The 23,883-nt window shown below is 49.5% G+C and overlaps 1 protein-coding gene across 9 annotated transcripts in view; it reads right to left on the reverse strand.

The window, feature by feature from the left end:
• Whrn (whirlin) overlaps nt 1-23,883 on the reverse strand; it is an 81,176-nt gene that overhangs the window by 29,314 nt on the left and 27,979 nt on the right. For 8 of the 9 annotated variants that reach the window (XR_001784212.2, XR_001784211.2, XR_390346.4 and 5 more), the window contains exon 3: nt 17,061-17,186. Coding sequence is in view for 6 of the 9 variants with exons in the window: in XM_006538309.4 (XP_006538372.1) it covers nt 17,061-17,186 (126 nt within the window). In the remaining 3 variants the exon portion in view is untranslated. Of the gene's footprint in view, nt 1-15,941; nt 16,247-17,060; nt 17,187-23,883 lie in introns of those variants that run through there. The other variant, NM_001276371.1, reaches the window with a different exon arrangement.

A 23,883-nucleotide genomic window follows, 5' to 3' on the forward strand; every position in this document is an offset into this window, starting at 1 on the left:
AGACAAAAAGTGTACAGTACCATATGAACTAGATTTGAAGCCATTCCGTATCACAAGAAACGGATTCAGAGGGCAGAGGCAGAGTCACGCTGTATGCTGGAGGGTTGGGCACTGCCTGTTGCAGCTCTTTGCTTACTCTTTGCAAAGGCAGCCTAGTAAAAACTGCAGCCAGAATTTGTGAAGCATTAGCATAGAAGTTCATGTGGAAAATAAAACTGTATGTGAATGGCCTCCAATGTTTACTGCAGAGTAACTATTGCTTACAGCAATCCTTGGTCCATTCAGTAACAAACAGCACAGGGAACCACTGCCAAGGTCCCCAGCACAGCTGTGCAGATGGAAGCGTTACTCCCCCAGGCTGGTCATGGCAGGTGGTAATGCATGTAACGCTCTCACAGCGATGCGTGATGCTGTGTCTCAATAAATAGGTCAGAAGATAACTTGGCAAAGGAAAAGGCTTATGTGGAAAGGCCCAGAAGAGAGTGCATATAACTCTGTGATGCTGTGGGCAGAGAGAAACACGGAGCCAGACAGAAACATAGAAACGGTGGGATGATCAGAGGGGCTTGGGAACTGGGAAACAGAGAGGCTGATGGGGAGGGAGGCTAAGTGGGGCATGGGGTTTTTAGGGAGGGGGAGCTACGTGGGAGGGCACGTCATGTTACTCATCTAAGAAAACCCACAGAACTGTGACCTTGGATGTGAATTACAGGCTCCAGTGAATACTGCAAACCTCACTGGGTCATTAACTAGAACACGTGTCTCTTATGTTCTAATCTGTGGCTTGCTAATAAAGATGGAGGGAGGCTCAGTGGTAGAACCCTATACTGGATGCGTGATTTGTCCCTAAATCTTAGATACCCCTCAAAATAAATATATTAGTTTTTTTTTAATAAAATAACTGTATTAGTCAGAAATTACTTAAAAGTATAAAATGAAATTAACTTCATTACTTAATTGCCCTTTTTTGTTTGTTTGTTTGGTTTTTTTTTTTTTGGGATTTTTGAGACAGGGTTTCTCTGTGTAGCCCTAGCTGTCCTGGAACTCACTCTGTAGACCAGGCTGGCCTCGAACTCAGAAATCCGCCTGCCTCTGCCTCCCGAGTGCTGGGATTAAAGGCGTGCACCACCACACCCGGCTCTTTTTTTTTTTTTTTTTAAAGTACTGAGCATTGCACCCAGGCCCTCCCTCACACCTGTTCAGCAACTGTTCCACCCCCCACCGCTGGCACAGTCTCACTAAGTGGCCCAGGCAGGCCTTGAATTCACTATGTAGGCCGGGCTTCACTTGAATTTGAGATCCTTCTGCCTCAGCCTCCAGAGTAGCTGGAATTACAAGTCCATGCCTCCAAGCAGGCAGTTCTTATCTTTGGATTTTAAAAAAGTAAATAAATGATGGAAAAATTAAGATGCAAGCATGGTCTTAAAGATCCTGCTGCAGGAACGAAAGAGCAGCCAGGGACAAAGTCTCTCTGTGGTTGCAGCAGGGTGGCCCTGGTTGGGAGGAGACTGGCAGCAGACACAGAACAGAAACACCTGGACCCACAGATGTGACTCAGGTGTGTTACAGATCACTGTGGCAAAGGCAGACTTTATAAAACATGCGGTACTGAAAAGATGGTAGCTATCTAACAAACATTTTTACACTATTTCACACCAAGGAACATATAACAGATGAGTGAGAAATACAAAGGGAAAAATGCAAATATTTCAGTAGCTGAGGCTGCAGCTTAGGGGAAACCTGCACACATGAGCTTCTGGGTTGAGTAATCTGCATTGTAAAACAAAATAAGAAAGTATTTCAGGGGTAAATGGTAAATTACTCTGTATCCTGGGCATAAAGAAGCATTGTCTAACTACAACTTGGAATCAACAAAAGAAAGGGCTGAGGTCAAACAGTTAAAAAAAATACAACTTATGCATTGGGAAAGACCCCATAAAGTCACGAGAAAATGACCACAGCACACCACAGACTGATTGTCAGTACCACCACCTACATCAAATTCATACCTGCCTAAGTGACTTTTCTTATCACTGTGACCAAATACCTGACCAGAAGCCAAGAAGGATGGTTTGTTTTGACTCACAGTTTGTCTTTTCTATTGCTGTGATAAGATACCATGACCAAAGAAACTTATAGCACAGTTTATTTGGGCTTACAGTTTCAGAAGTTTAGAGTCCATGACCATCATGGCAGGGAGCATGGCAGGCAGGCAGGTATGGTGCTGAAGCAGTAACTGAGAGCTTACATCCTGATCCATGAGCATGAGTTAGAGAAAGATAGCTGAACATGTCATGGGCTTTTGAAACCTCAAAGCTTGCTCCCTCCCAGTGATGCACTTTCTCCCACAAGACCACACCTCCTAATCCTTCCCAAACAGTTCTACCAACTAGGGAACAATTATTTAAACATATGAGTCTATGAGAACTATTCTCATTCAAACCACCATACAGTCTGAGGGGGTACAGTCTGCCTTGGAGGAGAAGGCACGGGAGCAGACAGCTCCACATGGCAGAAGTGTGCAGCCAGGACACCCCCTTCTCATATCTCAGCAGAACAGAAAGAAAGCTGAGATGGGATAGAAAGGAGGGCTGGACATTTCACATTCAAACCATGAAGAAAATCTAGCCTTTGCAAAAGAGATTATGTTAGGAAGGTCATAGGGTAGGAAGGTCATAGGGTGGGGCCCTAATCCAAAAGGACCCTTCTAGAAAGATGAAGAGACAACAGAATCTTCACTTAGTCAATAGAGTCCCCACTTAGTGGGGACCTGGGGAGAAGCCAGCCATGAAATCAGTCTCACCAGAAACCAGATCAACCAACTGTACTAACCTGGCACTTACCAGCCTCCAACTGGAGGAAATAAATGTCAGTTGTTTAGGCCACTCTGTTTACAGTGTGTCAATCAGCCTGAGTTAGCTCAGACAAGGCAGGAGCATGAGCAGTATATATCATAGTTAAGGGCCAATTATTCCCAGGGCTAAAGAATGCTTAAACTCTCTCTCACTCACTCTCTCTCTCTCTCTCTCTCTCTCTCTCTCTCTCTCTCTCTCTCTCTCTCTCTCTCTGTGTGTGTGTGTTTGTGTGTGTGTGTGTGTGTGTGTGTGTGTATGTGTGTGTGTCCAAAACTCTAACAGCAAGATATAAACAACTCACAAAATGACAAAATGGCCCCTAAGTGTATGAAAACACAAACAACTTCACTCATAATAAGAAGATTGCACAGGAAAACTATAACAAGATATAATTTCTCACCCATCAGACTGGAAAATCATTGAACAGGTGACAGTACTTATCAGAGCTGGAGAAACAGGCAGATTCTTACACAAGCGATCGGGAATTTAGGATGGAATATCTTAGAAGCTCTTTTCTAGAAGTTTCTCATGACAACATACTCCCAAAAGAAAATACACAAATACATGGCCATTCATAGTGGCAGCACTTGCACTTGAAAAAATAATGAGAATAAACTAAGTATTCATAGAGAAGAATAGCAGAATCAACTAGAACAGAAGTAGATAGCGAAAAAATAAACGAAAAATGACCAAGGTCACTGTGCATGGACACAAATTATGTCCTGAAAGCACACAGCCCTGAGTGTGAAGCTATGCCTATGGCACACCTTTCCCATAAGAAGAAAAGTGGGTCTTCGAGAAGGTGCAGCAGGTGAGGTCACTCGCTCTCAAGCCCAAGAGCGCCAGTTCAACCCTTAGGACCCACATGCTGACAAAAGAGAACTGACTCCCACACGTTTATCTTCTGAGTTGTATCTGCAAGATGCGGCACATGGACATGTGCAGACACATGTTGCACACACGTGCATGCATGATCGCACACAACTGTAAGGTGAAAATCTTACAATTTTCATTTCACCCTGGGTTCTGGGGATTGCACTCAGGTCATCAGTCCTGGCTGCAAATGCCTTTTAACCTGCTAAGTCATCTGTTGGACCTTTCGGGGGAGGAGGAGCAGTGGAGGAGAACCCTATCTCTTGTAGCCCAGTCTGGCCTCAAACTCTCCAGGTAACTGAGAATGACCGTGAAATGCGGGATTTTCAGGTGTGTGCCACCACGCCCAATGTAAGTGGTCCTGGGAGCCAAAGCGAGGGCTGACTTAAGTATGCTAGGCAACCACGATTCCACTGAACTACAACCATGCATGCTTAGAGGTCAGAAATCTGACACATATCCCACTACTCTAAAAGCAAGACACCAGAAGGGCCAAGTTCCTTTCTGCAGAGTTGAGACAGCCCATTTTTTGGCTTTTTCTGAGCTTCTAGAGGCCACTCACATCTCTGGGCTGTTGGGAGATTCATCCACCCACAGAACAAGCATCATCAAGCCGAGTCCTCCTCACTTCACGGCCTCTTCCTGGTTCCCACCCCACTTCTATGACCTGTGACTCTGAGCCTAGAAGGCTAGTCTGGGATCATCCCACCTCAAGGGCAGATGGGTGGCGGCTGAATGCCACCTGGATCTTAATTCTCTCTGTGACATAGACCTAAACTTTAATGGGCTTGGGGCACTAGAGCTCAGATGTTCTCAGGGTCCACTCTTGTTTAAGATAGGTCTATTTTAGTTGGAGGGCTGATAGTAAGATCCACTTATATCGAAATTATTAATATTCTAATATTGTTATCAATGTAAAACAAGCCTAATACCTGCCTCAAAAGCTACAAGATGACTTTTAAAAAAGGGATTTATTAGTCCTTGTATTTGTAAGCCTGTGTCTATGTGTGGGTAAGTGTATGGAGTGCAGGGATCAGGTAGCTTCCCTGAAGCCAGAGTTACAGGTGGTTGTGAGCCAGCCAAAGTGGGTGCTGGAAACACAAGTTGATCCTCTGGGAGAGCAGGAAGCACTATTAGCTGCTGAGCCAGCTCTCCAGTTCCAAGGATTTTATGTGCCATATGAATGATTCAAGAACCATGATCAGAACTCACACTGGTGAACTGGCTCTGACTGGAGAGCCCTCCACCATGGCTTAGTGAGGAAGACCGAACAGGCGCTTTGCAGATGGAATCTTACTAAGACAGAATGGTATAAAACATGTCACACCGTGCCTTCCGGGAAGTCTCCCCAAGCAAGCCATCATGGTGTAAAATTCAAACTTGCAAAAGGAACCCAGTATCTCCTAAATGCCTACAAACTTGTGATTGGTCAAAGACAGCATCATGTTTCCATCTAGTGCTTATTGCAGAGTCACTGAAGGTGAGATGATAAAGTACTGGTTGGTCACTTGTGCATGGCTATGACAAAACCCCTGATGGAACCAGCATAAGCGAAGAAAGGTTAACTTGGCTCACGGTTTCAGTGATGTCAACCCATCACGGCAGGCAAGCAAGGGTACAGCTGTTCCAGTTGCAGAGCTCAGAGGCAGGAGCTACTGATATCAGCAATGGTTCCACGGCCCTTCAGAATTCTCACGCCCTCTACCCAGTGAGAATTCAAGATATGAGTCTGTAGGAAGCATTTCAGATTCAAACCATAGCACCATATAATGATTTCCACCCATAAACCTAAGATAAATAACTGTGGCAGAACCTTCCCCTAATGAATAAAGATTTCAAGTAACCAATCACTGGGTGAGTAGGCGGGCCTTCTGGGTCTGAGGGAGGAAGAGGGGAGGCAGGAGAAGAAAGGTTTCCTTTTGGATGGGAGAGATCATGGAGGACACTATGTAGTTGGGGGTGGGGCAGGGGGGCTGGGTTTAGGTGGCAGATCCGCCTGGATGCGCTACCAGAGGATTTATAACTTCAAATAGCTTACAAATTAGGATGCTAGTTGCTGTGCCAAACAATTGTGTTACCTGTAGATTCTAAACTAAGATTTGGCGTTTTCCCTCACACAATGACTCAGCTGGGTTCTAGAGAAAAGTACACTGGCAGGGCACCCCAGCCAGACACAGGAATTTGGAAGGGAGGGGTCAGGGTGGGGTCCTCCAGCCTCTTGGGCCACAGGTGCCATGCCAGTGGTAGCGTGGATTACCATTTAATATTTCACACTACAAATAAGAAATAAATAAACAAATAAAGCAAAGTCCTAGCTACTGCTTTATTATTGCGATAAGACACCATGACCAAGGCAACTTATAAAAGAAGGCGTTTAATACAGAGCTCATGGTTCCAGGGGGTCTGAGTCCTGGACCATCGAGGTGGGGGTGGGGGGCATGGCAGGAGGAAGACAGGCCTGGTGCTGGAGCAGTAGCTGGGTGCTTACACATTTATCTGCAAGAAGGAGGTGGAAAGAAGAATCTGGGTCTAGCGTGGGCTTTTGAAGCCTCAAAGCCCTCCCCAGTACCACAGTTCCTATAACCTTTCAATCTTCCCTAAACGGTTCTACTAAGTGGGAACCAAGTCTTTGAACACAGGAGCCGGTGGTGGGAGCTGTGTTGGTTTGAAGGAGAATAGCCCCTCCCCAACATAGGCTCCTAGATTAGAATGCTTACAGAGATTAGGAGGGGTGGCAGTACTGATTGGAGATGTGCCTGGTTGGAACAAGTGTGTCACTGTGGGTGGGCTGTGGGGTTTCAAATGCTCAAGCCTGGCCCAGCATCTGTCTCTGCCTGCTGCCTGCAGACCCAGACGGAGAATGCTCAGCTACTTCTCCAGTGCCATGTCAGTCTGTGTGCCACCGCTTCCTGCTGTGGTGACAGTGGACTAAACCTCTCAACTGTAACAAGTCCCAATTAACTGCTTTCCTTTACAAGACTTGCGAAGGTCATGGTGTCTCATGGTGGCAACAGAACAATGACTAAGACGGGGGACATTCTCGTTCAAGCCACGTTTTACTTTTGAACTTGGATTTTTATTGCTGTTTACATTTCCTTATCTAATGTGATCTTCAATGACATTAAACAAACTGGGAAGGAACGTGCCCACCTATTCTCAGGTGTGAGTCCTGAGTTGTAAATTCCAGAAATTTCAAGTTCATTTTCTAAAACCGGTGTTTGTCAGGTCCAAAGAAAAACCCAGCTCCCTAACTTCTGGCAGCTCCACAAAAGCCAGCATCCGCAGAAACTTGTGACTCAGTTCCCTTCTACCAAAGGGACATAGGCAGAAGGGACAAGTGGCGACCTGTAGTGCCTATGAGCATATCAAAGTGCATGCTGGCCTCCAGGCTCACCCAGAATCACCCTACCTAAACTTAAACTTGTCCAGCTCATGGGATTCCTGAAGCTCCTGATAACCCTGCTCTTGTGGCCACGCGCTCCCTTATACCTTCTTCTCTTAGTCCTCTCTCTGTGCCCTCTCTTGGTGCTTGCCGTTGGGTGTCTGCGCCCCTCCCCTCTCTCTGTTTTCATCCCTACCCCTCTTCTGGCTACATCCAGTCTACTATCTTCTCTCCCTGCTCTGGACTCTTCCAGGTGCTTCTGGCTGTGTTTCCCTCATATCTACAATATGAGTTTGTTTACTATACCTTGAAGCGCGTCCTGTTAATTTATACATCTGGTGCTGAAACCTTCAGTTTCTACTGTGCATGATGACCTTGTAACCAAGAATGATGCTCTTGTTTGAGTAAGAGTGGCTCCCATAGGCTCCCATATTTGAAAGCTTGGTCACTAGGGAGTAGTGCTATTTGCAAAGATTAGGCCGTGTGGTTCTGTCGGAGGAAATGTGTCACTGGGGGTGGGTAGGCTTTGAGGTCTCAAGACCCCCGTGCCAAATCCAGAGTCTCTCTTCCTGCTGCCCGTGGATCTGGACGTAGCTAATTCTCCTGCACAATGCCTGCCTGTGTGCAGCCATGCTCCCCAACATGACAATGGACTAAACCTCGTCAGTCCCAGTGAAATGTTTTCCTATAGAAGTTGCCGTGGTCATGGTGTCTCTTCACAGCAACCAAGACATGAGAAGAAGAAAAAAATGTAAAAAAAAAAAAAAGTATAAGATCTGGGGGTACACGGCTTAGCTTAGCTGCCATTTTCTCTTCTTTCCAAACATTTCCCTCTGCTTTGAGGGTCTGGTAAAGACGCCCTAAGGCAGAACTGCTCTGCCTCCTACCTAGCAAGAAACTCATCCTCATTCTGACCAGAAAGAGCCTTTTAGCAATTTGGGATAAATCACTTTTGCCCCCCACTAGGCTTTGCAGCCTGCAGGCACAGATAGGCTGAGAAGGTGGCTTAAGCTTCTCTGCAAAGTTTCTCTGAGGTTTCTCTCATTTTGTTGCTCTTTTGAAAAGCCCTATTTCAATTAGAAACAGCTAAATGCTTGATTTCAAGGGAGCGGTCAGGTCAATTATTATAATGCAGCCATGGGATGGAATGTTATTATGTAACTCTTACAGAATATTCTCAGGGATTTTTAATCACCGCACATGGGAGAAACCAGTGGAAAACGCAGAACTCAATGCAGTCTACACAGCTTAGTAACCACTCGCCTAAAAATGTAGAGAGAGAAAGAGTAGATGCTAACATATGACAACCCAATAGGCCACCAGCTAATGAATGAACAGCATGGTGCCAGAACATGATAGCAAAAAAAAAAAAAAAAAAAAAAAAAAAGGAACTCACTCACAGGCTGCACTATGCTAAGTGGAAGGAGGCAGTCCAAAAAACACATTCTGGGTGATTCATGCACATTTAGTGCCACGGGGGAGGGGGGGAGGGGGGAACAAAGATGGAGACGGAAGGATATCAGAGCTCCCAGGAAGGTAGAAGCCACAGTTCTGTGGGTGCAGGGATTGGGGGGAGGCAGCATTGTTGAGAATGTTCTAAAATTTGACTGTGGGAGTGGCTACAGACATTAGAATATGCTAGCAAGAGTAACGGAGTAGAAGGGGCTTATGGTATATGAATCATACTTCAAAAGAGGCTAATTAGGGCATTGGGGAGATGGCTGGGGGGGGGGGGGAACAAGGCACCTGCCACGTAAGCTTGAAGATGGAAGTTCAGATCCCTAGTACCCACATAAATGCCAAGCAGGTGTGGAAGGCACGGACAAACTGGCTAGCTGTGCTAACCAAATTGGTGTGCTTTAGCTTAAAGGGAGAGACCCTGCCTCAATATACAAGATATTTGATGTCAACCTCAGCCTCTACACATATGCACACAACATGCACGTGTATCTGCAAACACTTGTGTGCCTGCATGTTTCTCACAGCACCCCAAACTCTGACAGCCTGGCTGCCTTCCACCTACCAGCTTTAACTAACAGCTCCTGGGCTTATAAATTGTACAAGCCCAGGTGTGTCCAGCGGCTGCTAACAGCCCTGAAACCACTGTTGGAGCCGGTGTCTCCAACCCCGTGCTCTTCCCTGCCTCCCCTCCTGCCCAAACTGCTCAACACCCTGTGGACACCTTGCCCCCAAAGCTCCTCCATTAATCTCTTCCTCCACCTCTCTGCTTTGTGAATCTCAACTCCACATACTGGGAAAGGCTCAGTTCTGGTTCTGCGGCCCCTGTCTAGGCACCGGGCATGCCGATAGCTGGCAAGTTATTTGCTTAGAGAGTGATCATTCTACAGGGCCCAGCCACACAGATACTTCCGGTGTGTGGCACAGTGGGCTAAGGGCACTGAAGGGCTCTCCTGATAATGACAATCAGTCACCCTGCCCATGTTCAAGCCTGGTTTTGACATTTTTTAGAAGTGATTAAAGGAATGTAAGAAGTTCAAGGTCATTCATAACTACATGGTGAGACAGAGGCCTGCTTGGCCAGCACAAGAGTCTGTCCTTAAAATCAAGAACAAAAACCAAAGGACAACACTTGAGACAGGCCCTGTCCTTGGAGACACAGCAGACACATGACCATCTCTCTGCCTCTGGTCCCCATTCTGCCCAGGGCTAGCACCGCACAGAAGCTAAGTGGCAATTCAGCCTTCTTCCTTGCAGGGCCACTAGATACAGGGCAGGACAGCTACACTGATGACAAATGTCAGTGTGCTGACGGGTGCCCTGCTGTCATTGGGAGTGGGTCTGGATTCAGAGAAGCAGGCCAACACCATGCTCGAGGTAATAAAATGTGACCTGGAGCCTGCCCCAGCTAGCCCAGTCACTGGTTTGAAATAAGCTCAGGGCAAGCTGCTAGATCTTATAAAATGAGGCCAGGGCCATCATGCCCTCCTCCTAGAACTGCCTGAGGTTGGCTGAGATGACTCAGAGGAGGCACCTGGAGGGGTGTGGCTAGCGAGGGTCACTTTAGACTGAGCAGACACCCCACACAGGGAAGCCTGAGGTAGAGACACCACAAACGCCCCGGGTGCTTGTGGATAAATGAACTCAGCCCTCTGCAATGGAAGGACCTGTCTCCTGTTTTCCTTGCTCATTGAGAACCACTTCACAAAGGCACATAGTAAGAGCTGTTGGAACTACCTGGAAGGGTACGGGAAGGAAGGGATGGGAACAAGACTGTCAGGACTGGATGGCATCCCTTCCAGTCCCAGCTCCTACACCTACTAGCTGTGTGACCTTGGGCAAGTAAGTCCGTGCCTTGTTCCTCACAGGGCTAAAGGGCTCACTACAGGTAGAGTAGTGCTGAGCCCCGTGCCTGGCACACAGGAGCCCTCTCCACATGCTGGTGGTTGTTATGCATCTGAAAAAGTAAAGACTGTTCTGTCCTCACACTGCTGGCCTGTCTGCCTTCTCCACCAGGCTTTAACTGGCCTTAGTCAGAACTACTAGAAGCCACCAGGTCTAACACTGTAAGCAAGACATGCAGGAATTAGGACTGCAGGTGTGTTGGAGGCGGGGCAGAGCAGAAGAGGACAGCTGAGTGTCCGGGAGCTTTATGCTTACATCACATGTGTCATTACTTATGTCACACATATGTAGGGCTCTAGGCTGGCTTGGTGCTTCCCAGCCAGATGGACAGATATCATGGGGTACCACCGCGGCTCTCCTGTTGTGTGACTTTGGGCCAACATTGACCTCTCTGGGCCTCAGCTTGCTGACCCCATGAAGGCTGGTGGGCTATCTACCACTGAGATTGTGCAGGACTCAGCAAGGCCCTGATCTGCCTCTCAGGGAATTTGGGCTGCTGTCTCATATTGGGGTAGGAAGTAGCTAGGTAGGAAAGGAAGGAGTCTGCCGCAGCCCTGGCTGGGACATGTTTTCTCTTCTCTACAGCTAGCAAGGCTATTTCTGCAACTGGAGAGCACAGCCATGCTCTGACAGTGTTACACCCAGCTCAGAGGGATGTCTGTGGTCAGCACGTATATTTTTCCTCCACCCTCCATTTTTCCCTTCATTGACCCCCACCTCCCCCCTCCAACACACTGGTAGGGATGATGTGGAGAAACACAGCCAGGCATCTGAACTTTTAGGTCCTGTTGGTGCCTCCTCCCAGAGTAGTGATATCTTAACTGCGATGCTCTGGTGTGATTTTCCACTTCAAGTCCCTAAGCTAGAATGCTGTCATGTCCAAAGCCTGCGAAATGGTGGTGCTGATGACACTGTCCTAAACAGAAGGGCTCCCGGCCAGGTAAACAGAGGGCTGTTATCAGGCAAACAAGCCTGAAGGTTTCTGTTTAGTAGACACACAGATCTCTCAAGGTCGTTTCTTTTTAACCTTCCTCCTCCAGGAACCTTCCTTAACCTTCCCCCAAAGGTCAAGGAGGCAGTCTGGACAGCCTGTTTGAGCCCAGATCTTCACCCTGCGGACTGTCCCATGAAGCTGCTTGCTCTTCCATCAGTTAGCTCTTCACTCTGTACCCGCCCCACCCCATGGCCTTGGAGGTCTGCCCACAGAGTGGTCTAGCTCAGTAGTTTCTCCGTACCATGGTCCTTCTGCCCTCCTGGGTTTGTTTACTCAGTCATTTCTATAATCACATCAGTATAGGACCAGACTCATTCTCCTTTGGTTCCTGGGAACTCTCCCAGGAGCCCCTGTGCACACGGACTGTATTTCATTTATTTACCTTTTTAAAAATAAAATAAAATAAAATAAAATATTCTATTTTAGTATGCCTCTGCCTTCTGGCACCTGAAATTATAAACTATGGATGGAGTTCAGTTGGTAGAGTGCTTAAGGAGCGGACAAAAAACCCTGGCTGGATCTCCAGCACTGCCTAAAGTGGACTGTGGCACAGTGCTCCCAGCACTGAGGATTATAAGAGGGCCAGAAGTTAAAGACCATCCTCCCTATATAGTGGTCTGAGGTCAACGTGGGCTACATGAGAACATCCACCACCAGCACCCTCCACACACACACGCACACACACGCACATGCACACGCACACACACATGCACGCACACACACATGCACGCACACACACGCACGCACACACACACACACACACACACACACACACACACACACACACACATTTTGGTACACAGCCAAGGCTGGCTTCAAATCAGTACTTTGTTCCTGATTCAGCCTCTAAAGTAACTGGGATAAAAGGCATGTGCCAGCATGAGCCAACATGCCTAAAATAAAATCATAAAAAGAAAATTAGAAACACACCTTAGACCTTCCCCACTGTTAACTTTCAAACTGTGGAGGTATGGGGGTGGGTTGGGGACATGGGACCCACCCGCTGAGGCGGCTATTTAACATATCAAAGCAGACATGGCCTCCAGGTTTCCCCTCAGCCCCAGAGTGCTTACAGGGTCTGCTCAACTCTGAACTCTCCAGCCCAGGGGCTGTGCTGCGGTTCCCCCACAGACTCTTCCTATTTAATTCTGATTACCCCCTTTTTGTATCCTTGGCCTTCTGGCTGCTACACCTGGTTCCACCCCGCTCTTCCTCACATGGCTCAGGGTCCTGACCGCTGTGGACTCTCCCATTGTATGAAGCATCTCTGCCTCCAGCCTCTCTCCGAGCACAGCTTGAGGCACTGTGCCATGCGCAGAATGTGTGTGTGTCCTCAGTGTGGTTCCACTCCTCTCTGTGTGGGGTGGCTACACAGATGTGGCTAGTCCAGCTTAGCCAGGTTGCTCTGGGGACCTCTGTCTCTGAGGGCTGAGATTATAGGTGGCCTCCACACCTGAGGCATTTATGGCATTTATGTGTGTGCTGGGAATCCCCGCTCCCATCCTCACATTCATACCGAAAGCCCTTTACCCACCGAACCATCTTTCCAGCCCTTGTTCCTTCCAATAATGGTGAATCTGCTGCCCTTAGGGGTGTTTGTACATACAGTCATGAAGGACCATGCTCTGTCATCTTCTTTCCTGGTACTAAGTTTGCTTGGTACAAAGCAATGGCTTCGTAATGAGTTGGGACATATTCCCCTCATTTATTTTCAGGAAGAGACTACACGATACTTCTTGCTCAACCTTTTGCTATCTGTTATTTATGACATTTTCTTTTTTTTTTTTTTCCGATGGGTTTTAACCACAGATATAATTTCTTTGACGTCTATCTTGGGTATAGACATTATCCATTTTTATTTCCTAGGTTTGAACACTTTGTGTCATTCAAGAAATCGGTCCATTCATTTGAAGCTGTGGGATGAAAGGGAGACCACTGTGTGCAAAATGCTCTTTTGCAAAGAGAGACTCTCAGGAGTTATATAAATATTAGGCGATTATTTCTGTCATCTTCATTACAACCACCACAAAACTAGCTATAATCCCTTAGCGCCGCCGAGGAATTCATCACAGTACGATCTTTTGAGCTCAAGGCTCTTTTTTTTTTTTTTCCAATCAGGAATTGTATAAACGTGAAGACGGTGTTTGTGTTATTTTCTCTCTGCTCACAATACAGTGAACACTGCTCACTACAGTGTTTCTGAGGTACCACGATGTCCTCTGCTGCAATCTTTCTTTAACACCTGGCCACGTTGGGTCCCCAGGAAGAGGTGGTACAAAGCCCATCTGAAGGATTTTCATGTAATGACATCTTATAATTACACCCTTCTCTTACTTTCCTCAGGTGTGAGTGAGTGAGTGAGGCTGGAGGCTGAGATCTGAGCATAGACTGACTAGTTTTTTTCTTCCTCCTGCCTTCTACTGCAGAACCAAAGAGTGGCTCTGGAGCCACCCAGTGCACCTGCAATGACCAGCCTCACTGTGGGCAGTGGTGCTATGCAGCCAGGAGCCACTGACTGAGCACCTATTGTGTGCAGCTGCTCTGTTGTGGGTAGGGCACCAGGGAGAACTACAACCTAGGTTCTACCTCACACAGCTGGGTACCAGGACACTTTATCAGACACACACTTCTGACATGCATGGGACGGAAGGTTCCACCACCCGCGCAGAGCTGAGTGAAGGTCTGAGTGAATGACATAAGCAGGTCTCCTGCCACCTGGTGGGTACCCAGCCTAGGGTGTCGCTCTGAGGAAGCTCGATCCAGAAAGAGCGGGTGGACAAAGCTTAGCCCAACAGAAGTTAGTCTGTAGAGGGGTCAGCCTGACCCCATGAAGGCAACACAGCCCAAGCTCCTGGATAGACCTGCAAAGAATAGGCCATCCCCTGTCACTGAGATAGGGTTTCTACCCCAGATGTATGACAGGCCTGCTCCAGAGCCACAAGCTGCAGAGCAGTGGCCCCACACATGGGACATTCCTAGAAGCAAAGGTCCTCCTCCAAGGAGCCTAGCTAGGACAGTAGCCTGGTCCCAATGGTGGGAAAGCAACAGCTGCCAGCCTGGACAGACTCAGCAGAGGTCATGGAGTTGGGTCAACCTCAAGGGGCTCTGGAGGTACAGCAATTCCTGGCAGACATCAGGAACTTTATGTCTCCTCACTTCCTTCCTTTTCTTTGTTCCTTTCCTCCCTCCCTCCCTCCCTCCCTCCCTCCCTCCCTCCCTCCCTCCCTCCCTCCCTCCCTCCCTCCCTCTCTTCCTTCCTTCCTTCCATACTTGGTCCAGTTAGAATCATAAGACCACAGTAGCTATGCGGGTCAGCAGGGACAGTGCTGGGATCCCTGTGAGATCTTGAGCAAGTTCCAGCTTTTCTCTGAGCCTCAGTTGCTCATCTGTTAAACTGCGCCATGAATGATCCCCACCCCCACCCCCATGGGGCTACAGGGAGGATTAAATACAAGCAGATGTATCTAAATGTTAGCACCATGTCTCACTCATAATAGCCATTAATGAGTGGCAACCGCTATTGCGATTGCTTCTGAATGCCATTCAATATAGGCTGTCCCTAAGGGAACAAAAGAGGCCTAGCAGTTGGCTCTTTGGAAGGACTGGAGACTGGCTGGGTATGGGAGGGTAGTGCAAAGAAATAAGAGGAATCCAAAGATAAACTGTACAGGGGGAGGGGCTGTCCCTGCTGGGAAGGTAGGCAAGCTCCAAGCTGCAAGGACCACCCCTGCGGTAGATGCTGGGGACCTGGCTGACCTCCCAAGTGTTTTTCCACTCAGGGACCAGGCTGTCCTGCCCCCCTCTGGATTCACACTGGGCCCTGGAAGCTAAGTGGGCTGAACAGCTGGAAGCCCCGCGGAAGGCGGCGTTTCCGCCCCAGGAAAGCGCTGCACCGCAGCATGGAGCGCTATTTACAAATAAAGCCTGTTCTGGCTCCACCACCCACACAAGCAGGCCCTTTATTCCATTTCAATATGCCTAATTCCACGGAAAGAGCACTGCAATAAACAGAATTAATCAGTGCTGCATGCCCAGGCGAGTGTGGGCAGGTGTCGGCACAGGCAAGGGGCCTGTGAGGCGAAAGGAAAGAGGTGGCCGCCATCAAGCGCCTCACTGCTGAGGACACAGCCAAAGGACTTAGCTGAAGGTGGGCAGTTTGCAAGCAAATTACTCCAGAGTGCCTGCAACCATCTGACAAACTCAGGCAATGGGAAAGTTTTACAAAATCCATCTTCTTTAGCTTCTTTCTAACTAAATGAACATTAGTTTGCTGCCCATCTTCCCAATTGAACATAACTCCTGGAGGTCAGTGTTCACTAGCCGTGTGTGTGTGTGTGTGTGTGTGTGTGTGTGTGTGAGAGAGAGAGAGAGAGAGAGAGAGAGAGAGAGAGAGAGAGAGAGAGAGAGAGGGAGAGGGAGAGAGGTGTGTGTATATGAGAGCGAGAGAGACACCCAGTGAGTTTCATTACACGGGTGCAGGAGTAAAGATTTATTTACATATACAATTTAGACAGTAGTTGCATCAAAACATTAGCTGCCTATAAATCCTTGGGGAGGGCTGGGGCGGAGTCTTGTGATCCCTTCTCCATAATGTAATGTTGACAGATGAAGTTCCACAGACAGGATGATGGCTTATGTACAGGTTATTGCTGACAGTTCTAGAGCTGGGCAACTCAAAAGCAAAACACCAGTGGGTTCTGTGCGTGTGAGACCTTCTTGCTGGGTCACAGATAGCATCTTCTTATTCTGTTGGCTTTCTGGGGCCTCCTTGCAAGGTCACTGAAAGCACAGATGTTCTACCCTCAAGATCTAGTCACTCTCCGAGGGCCCCACCTCCCAACCCCAACAATGAGGTGAGGATGTGCAGGCGTGAATTTTAGAGAGAGACACACACAGACTCTACCTGTGCTTACCACAATAACTAATGATGCTGTTAGTTTTCTTTTTCTTTTTGTTTGTTTGTTTGTTTGTTTTTGGGTTTTTTGAGACAGGGTTTCTATGTATAGCTCTGGCTGTCCTGGAACTCACTGTAGACCAGGCTCAGTACCACAGATTACTACCTGGGCATTGGAATTTATTTAAGACTCTACTGGCATAAACCTTGTGCTGAGACCCACCTTACACCACCTCACCCCACCAGGTAGCATGAGACGATACACATGATCTGACTCTAAAGTGCGGGGCACACTGCTCTGCTGAGAATTAATTATGCCATTTCAGTAACTTCTGGTCTGTATAGAATGCTATCCCTGAAGCTGCCTCCTATACTCACAGCCCTCTGTTCACTAGCTGGCTTTCTCTCTCCTGCCCTCTGTATGTGTCATAAAAAGCCCTGGGGTCAGGGCCATCACAGGCATCAGCAGTGTTTGCAAAACATTAGTCTCAAAAGAGCTGGGCTGGCCCACAGCCTAGCACAGTGTGGGAGGCCACCCTGCTGTTTCTGGGAGCATTAGAGACCCAGCAGCCAGTGCAGGATCCCCAGCAGATCCAGACCTCAGCTGGGACACCACCTGCTTTGCTGAAGTAAATCAGCTATAAAGATCTTTCCCACCCACATCCCCCTACATGGCAGCCCACAGCCCATCCCCATCACCTTGAGGCCGCTGCTCTCTGCTTCAGAGCCTGGGTCCACACCAGTGATGTAAATGCCAAGGCCGTACTCTGCTCCACCTCGGATCGTGAGGCCCAAGGACCGGCCGTCCCCCAACACCAGGTTCACCTATAAGAAGAATAGGCAAGTACATTAACCTGGAGGAAGCCAAGCCCTGGGTGGGGATGGGCAGTCCACTACAAAACTCCTAAGCCCGGCAGAGCACTGGATCCTAAGTAACAAAGCAGTGCAGGGCAAGGCCCTAGGGAAATCCCTAGTGCCTGCCTGCTTCAGCCCTGCCCTGCCCTGCCCTGCCCTGCCCTGCCCTGCCCTGCCCTGTCCCTCTGTTCACCACACAAAGGCAGGCAGAACAAGGCTCCAAAGGCCCCTTAGCATTCACACCCCAAGTGCATTCAGTGATGAAGACTGCTGGCCCGTCTTGGGATGCAGTGGGCATCCACCTTATGCTGCAGCCAAAGGTGACTTCCTGCTTCAGGGCTCAGCCCACATACTTACTCCTTTCTTTCCTCCATAAGATCAAGGTTGGTTTCAGCTTGGGGCCACTACCATTGGAACCCAGAGGGACTCTATCTCCTGGGGAGTCCCCCACCTCTCCAGGGTCTTCACCACAACCAGTTCTGATAGGCCGCAGGGCTTGCTACACTTCACTGTACTCGGCACACTCAGGGCATACCGACCCAGTGTGTCCCTGTGCTGACGGGGTGAGGGAGGTGGCGTGTTGTAGGGGAGATGCCTGGACACTACTCTGCTCAGGAGGGGGATCACAGTGATGTGGAATGGGTCAGAGACCTTCAAGTTGCAGCAGGACCACAAGGAGGGACCACACAGCCACAGAGAGACATAGGCCCAGATAGGGAACCAGGCAGGTAGCCAGGCAGGTGTGAACTTTCTGGAGAAAGTGCTGTCTCTGAGAAGCTGGAGGCTGAACACATCAGAAACACAAGCCTTGGAGGTGAGTCAGAGGGAACTCTTAGGGGAGGAAATGCATAGGAGAACAAGCAGCTCAGGCATGCAAGGATTTATGGGGAGGAGGGGGGCTAGGATAGCTCAAACCTAGCCCAGAGAGACGCCCCCCCATCAAGACAAGACTCATGAAAATGTAAGGGACCCAAGAGAGGAAAGCATAAATACCTATGGTGGAAAGCGGTGGACACGACCTTCAGGGGTCAAGGGGGCAAACTTCACTTAGCTCGTTTTTAATGACTTGTTTTTGTTTTATGTGCATTGGTGTTTTGCCTGCATGTGTTTCTGTGTGAGGGTGTGGGATCCCCTGGAACTAGAGTTATAGATGGATGTGAGCTGCCATGTGGGTGCTGGGAATTGAACCCTGGTTCTCTGGAAGAGCAGTCCGTGCTGTTGGCCACTGAGCTAGCTAGCCCTCCAGTCCCAACTAGAAGCTGTCCCATTCCTCAAGTTCACTCAGCTAAGAGTTACAGTGTGTTCTGTCCCCAGCCACCACGAAGAGCCTTTTCCCCCACTCCAGCACCTCGTTTAATTCACCTGGGCAGAGGTGGCAAAGGGACAGAGGAGGGCACAGAGTGTTCATCCCAGCACCATGTGTGCCCTCGGGGCGGCCACTTAACCTCACTGTGTCTGAACATGAGGACAAAGCTGGTATCTGCCTACTTAAATGTCACAGGAAGCATTCAATAAATATGATCTGCAACCGGTTGGTTCCATTTTTCCATGTGGCAAAGCTCATGTAGGAGAAAAAAAAACCAACTGCTGACATCAGGCAATTATATCTGGCTGTGGCCACGCCTGGTCCAGATGCTGCCACTGGAAATTGGCACTCTCCCTGTACCGTGTACCCTTGTTGCTCAGCAAGAGGGGTGGGAAAGGACTCAACAGTGACCCCCATGAGTGTCGCAGCTGCTCAGGATAGCCTTCCTCAAGCTAGAGAGGGATGCGTGGGGCCATAAGGAATCAGAAAAACAGACACGCTGTCCTGGACCCATGGCTCTGGAGACTCCCAGGTCAGACCCCAGGAGCTGAGGTTCAGGCTTTAGGGTCTGCTCCACCACCCTGCTACAGGACCCACCTGAAGCTTGTATAGACTTGAGTTAACCTAGGTCCTATGGCCACTCTGGTCCCAAGTCACATACAAGCTTGTGTATGTGTGAGGTGACATGGGCTGGCTCCAGAGCCAGTCTACTGAAGTTGATAATACTCAGTAGGCATGTGAGCTTCACCCCCCCCCCCCCCCCCGTGCCTCAGTTTCTTCACTGAGAAGGGGGATGGGAAGAGCTGCACTGAGAGCAACCAGGCAACATGGACTGTTGTTATCTGCCGGAGGGCATCATAAGGCAAGCCACTGGCTAAGCTTCGGGAACAATCAGGAATGATTTTTCTGGAGAGGTGGTGACTGTGGCTGCCCCATGTCATTCCTGGCACTGTCCTTCCACCCAGTCATGTACCCTGAGCACCCTGTGTCTGCCCAAGGTCTAAGCCAGACATAGCCAGAGAATAGCCAGAACAGCATGGCAGGGTCCCTGGAGATGCTCCTGACGGCAGAGGCAATTAAACAGAGAAGGGGGTGTGGGTTCTACCTGCAAAGGTGCATGAGATCGCCTGGGATAAAGGCTGGGGCGCTCGTCACTGAGGCCTCACCATGAGTCCCTTCCTGGGAACTATCCTACCCAAAGCCACTTTCCCTGGGAACTGTTCCCACCTAGAGACTAGTGGGGCCTGCTGTGAGAGCCATGCAGTCCCCTCGTTCCTTGCCAGGCCGGTGTCCTCTCACAACCACTGGTGTCTTGGCACTGTGAAACAAATTGTCAAAGTCAGAAGCTTGGGGAAAAGCAGTTCTGGAAGAGGACAGTGTGGACCGGGTAGGAAAGCTGCCCTCCTTCTGAGGCTCCAGGGACCGGGACCTTAGTTCAGCACCTTCCCATGGGCCCCCCCTACTTCCAGCACGATATTGCTTTCCCTCTAACCCATACCTCCCTGTGCCGCCTCTGAGGACATTGGTGACACTGGGCTGCCCATGTAACCCAGGACAGCTCCCTATCTCAACAGCCTTCACTGAGTCACCTCTGCAAAGTCTGTCTGCCATGCAAGGCCTGTAGGTTCCAGGAAGGACTAGAAAACAAAACAAAAGAAAACAAAACAACTTTACATGTCCTTAGACTGGGGCTGTATCCTATTACCCTAACACCCTCTCATCATGAATCCTCTTTCCACAGACCCTGGGCTGGGCTTGGGAGCTCAGCCTCAGCTGCACTCTGGGAGACACACCTGAGAGCCTTGTGCACTGTAGGGCAGGAGGAAAGTGACCATCCCATGGCACAGTATAGCCACTGGGTCATATAAAGACTCCATATGGCTGGAGTATGGTAGGGAGCAGCAGAAGGCTGGGTTAGCCTGTGACGACATGGTGCAAACAAGAAGCCAGAGGGGGTGACAGGCTTGGGCTAGTATTTAGAGTGGATGGATGGAGAGAAGCCAGGTCAATTTCTAGAAATCCTCATGAGATGGGATGGAGTTTTGAGATGGGATTCTGGCACTTATAAGAGTGAGGATGGCTGGGCAGTGGTGCTGCATGCCTTTAATCCCAGCATTTGGGAGGCAGAGGCAGGTGGATTTCTGAGTTCGAGGCCAGCCTAGTCTACAGAGTGAGTTCCAGGACAGCCAGGGCTACACAGAGAAACCTGTCTCGGGATGGGGGTGGGGGGAAGTGAGGCTGGCTGGAGCCAGCAGGTAGCCTCAAGACTGCTCCTTGACAGGAAAGGACAATCCCCTGTAATGCCCTCAGGTGAGGCACAGAGCCCTGACTCTGTCCAGAGAACAAGGGTAGCGTCCCCTGAAGTCAGCATCCTTCCCTCTGGCAGTTCCAAAGCTCTTTGCTTCCCCTGTCAGGGAACCTAAGTGGTCCTGAGTCAGTTTTAGCTAATAAACGGTTGCCTGGTAGTGATTCTCAGAAAAAGGATTTCACTTTAAAATCAGAGAAGTAGAGGCAGAGAGAGCTATGATGGCAGGGGCAATGGCTGCACGCTTGCAGCCATGAAGCAACATGCCTGAGGTAAAAGTTAACTGTAAGAGGGAAGAAATGCTCACCTGCTGGCTAAGCTGCCTACTAGACTACCTGGCCAGCCCTACGGAGTTGAGCAATGAGTACCCTCATGTGTAAGTTCCAGTCATCCAGCGCGTCTGTTACCTGCAGCCCAAAGCATGCGTGACTCAGTCCTTCCTTCAAAGCTGTGGTGAGGACTAGGATTCTAAGCTCCTCTACCCCCCTCCACCCCTGCAGTCTATCCTCTCAGCAGGCAGGAGGCATCTCACATGCATTCAACCTTCTTCTGCTCTAAGCTCCACTATGGCTCTCTTCTCCTTAAAGAAGAATCTGCAGGCTCTGCAGACTGCCCATGGCTTTGGCCTCCATCCTCTTTAACTTTAAAAAGGCTCCTTAGGAACCCTTTTCCCATAGGATGGCAACACCCACTGGCACTATCCTATTACCTCTTAACGAGGCCTCTTTTGCCCACCTCTAAAGCCACCCTACTGTGTGTTGAGCCCTTCTTGGGTTAACCCACCCCCTTATAATATGCCACATACCATTTGTTCCAGTACCTTGATAGGATGCCCGCACAATGGAGGGTCACCCTCCTGGATACGGGCCATCTTTGTTATTCACAGTGGTATCCCCAGTACCCAGGTTAGTTTGGGGCCCAACAGAGTTATTTGATCAACATTCTTAAAAGAACAAGATAAAGGGTACTTCGTTCCTCCTTGGCCTTTGACGGCTTGTTGTTAAAACTAACTGCCATGTCCCCTGCACTGTGCTCTGAGCTTATGTGCATGGTTATTCTGGATACAGGCTGGTGGGACGGTCCTCGGGTCATGTACAAGGACACTTGGGTGGCCCACTTAGGTTAAAATGGCTTGTTCAAAGTCAGTGATAGAAAGTCCTCGAAGCAAGCTTCAACCTGGTGCTGCTGCACCGGAAGCTGCTGCACCTTTGGGACCAGGCTGGTGCATCTTGCTTCTGTGTCTGTGAAGAGCTGTGAGCGGCTGCAGGCTCTAACTGCTCATCTCTGAGGGAGGCTGTTCACCAGCAGCAGTCCTAGGGTGATGCACTCAAGCCCTGCATGCCTCAGTGCACCCATCAATACTCATGACACAGTCCACAAGGACTGCACAGCTCTGGCCTTTGAGCCAAGTGATCCCACAACATCCCACTGAAATCCCGAAGCTGCAGCCGTAGGATAAGCAGCCACTCAGCAGGCTGGTGTCCATCAGCGGAACAACCTTTCTCAAATAAAAACTGAGACAGAAATATGGCATGTGTGGAGAACCCCAATCCCTGGATCTGCTACAGATGAGCCAAGGCTAAACATCACACTTTTACATACAGAACACAGGAACAGAGAGACCCCCAAGTCAATGGAGGGACACCTAGGCCAGAAAGGGGTATGCAAGCCTCCTGCTTATTCCCTTTACTCTAGAGAGCCCCAGCAACGCTCGCTGCCCCTCCCACCCAGATGCCTTCCTGCTCTGCTCCCCACCCCCATCCCACCCCCTACCCCCGACCCCGTGACCCTCTCTCCCCTGTCCAGTCACATTCTAGGCAAGGGCAACCCATGACTGCAAGCTGCTTCTGAAATGCAGTCATGCACAGTACACGGACTCTACAAGTCTGTTTCCAGCTCACCTTGACTACAGCCAGCCACATCCTCCCTGGCTCCAGGACTCGTCTTGAGCCAATTCCTTTCCTTCCTTTAAAAGGGGAAGTGCTTTATCCATTAAGCCCTATCTGTAGCCTGGTCCAGGCCACACTTCCAGGACCTTGCCAAGGGTCTCTGAAAACTTGGAATCCATTTATCTTATCCATATGGTCTGTGGGTCTGTGTCCTGCATAAAAGCACGCTCACATAAAAGCATACTTCCAGCCTGAATCTCAGGACATTGCACTTAGGACCTGTCCTATTCTCTCAGACTTCCCCTGCCACCATCATCTGCCCCTTCTGCCTGCTGCTGCCTCCCAAGGCCAGCCCGCCCCATACGGTTTTTTCTAGGAATCTTCACAATCCCTCTAGCGGGAGGGGAACACACCCTCCCTTATCCCTTTACGCACCTCTCGGAAGGTGTCAGACAAGCCCTTCTCTGGACCCAGGTTCTCCAGAGGCGTCCTGAGTGTGCCACCTCACAGTGGGGTGGTGGAACTGGGTGCCGGCTAGACTGGAGGGCTTGGAAAGAGACAGGCTGGCCTTGCTTAAACTCTGCTGTGTCCCAGCTGTGACCTCCAGCACTGTCATCACTCTGCTAAGGTGTCACATAAAGGTCCGTGGTGGAGACAGATGAGGGAAAGGCTGACCTATGTTAGGGTGACGGATTGCTCGAAAACAGAGAAGAGACACTGTGTGCTGCGAAGGGAATAAAACCGCACAGCTGCTGTGGAAAATGGTGGAGCAGTTCGTTTAAGAGAAAGAAAGGGGGAAAAGGAGGAGGAGGAGGAGGAGGAGGAGGAGGAGGAGGAGGAGGAGGAGGAGGAGGAGGAGGAGGAGGCGTTGTTGACCAGGTATATGGCCCACACCCACAGTCCCAGTACTGGGGTCAGAAAAATCACAGCCAGCCTGGGCTACAGGAGACCCCATCCAACTCAGAGGCTGCAGGGATAGCTCAGTGGATAAAGCATTTTCTGTGCAAGCATGAGGACACGAGAGCTGGTACCCAGAACCCCCCCAAAAAAAAGCTGGGTGTGGTGGTGTGTGCCTATGACCCCAGAACTGGAGAGCGGCAGGGACAGAAGGATGGGGGGTGGGGAGGTTTGCTGGCCAGTTAGCCTAACACTGAGCTGAAATAGCGA

Source organism: Mus musculus, chromosome 4 (assembly GCF_000001635.26).
Source record: "Mus musculus strain C57BL/6J chromosome 4, GRCm38.p6 C57BL/6J".
Taxonomy (NCBI): Eukaryota; Metazoa; Chordata; class Mammalia; order Rodentia; family Muridae; genus Mus; species Mus musculus.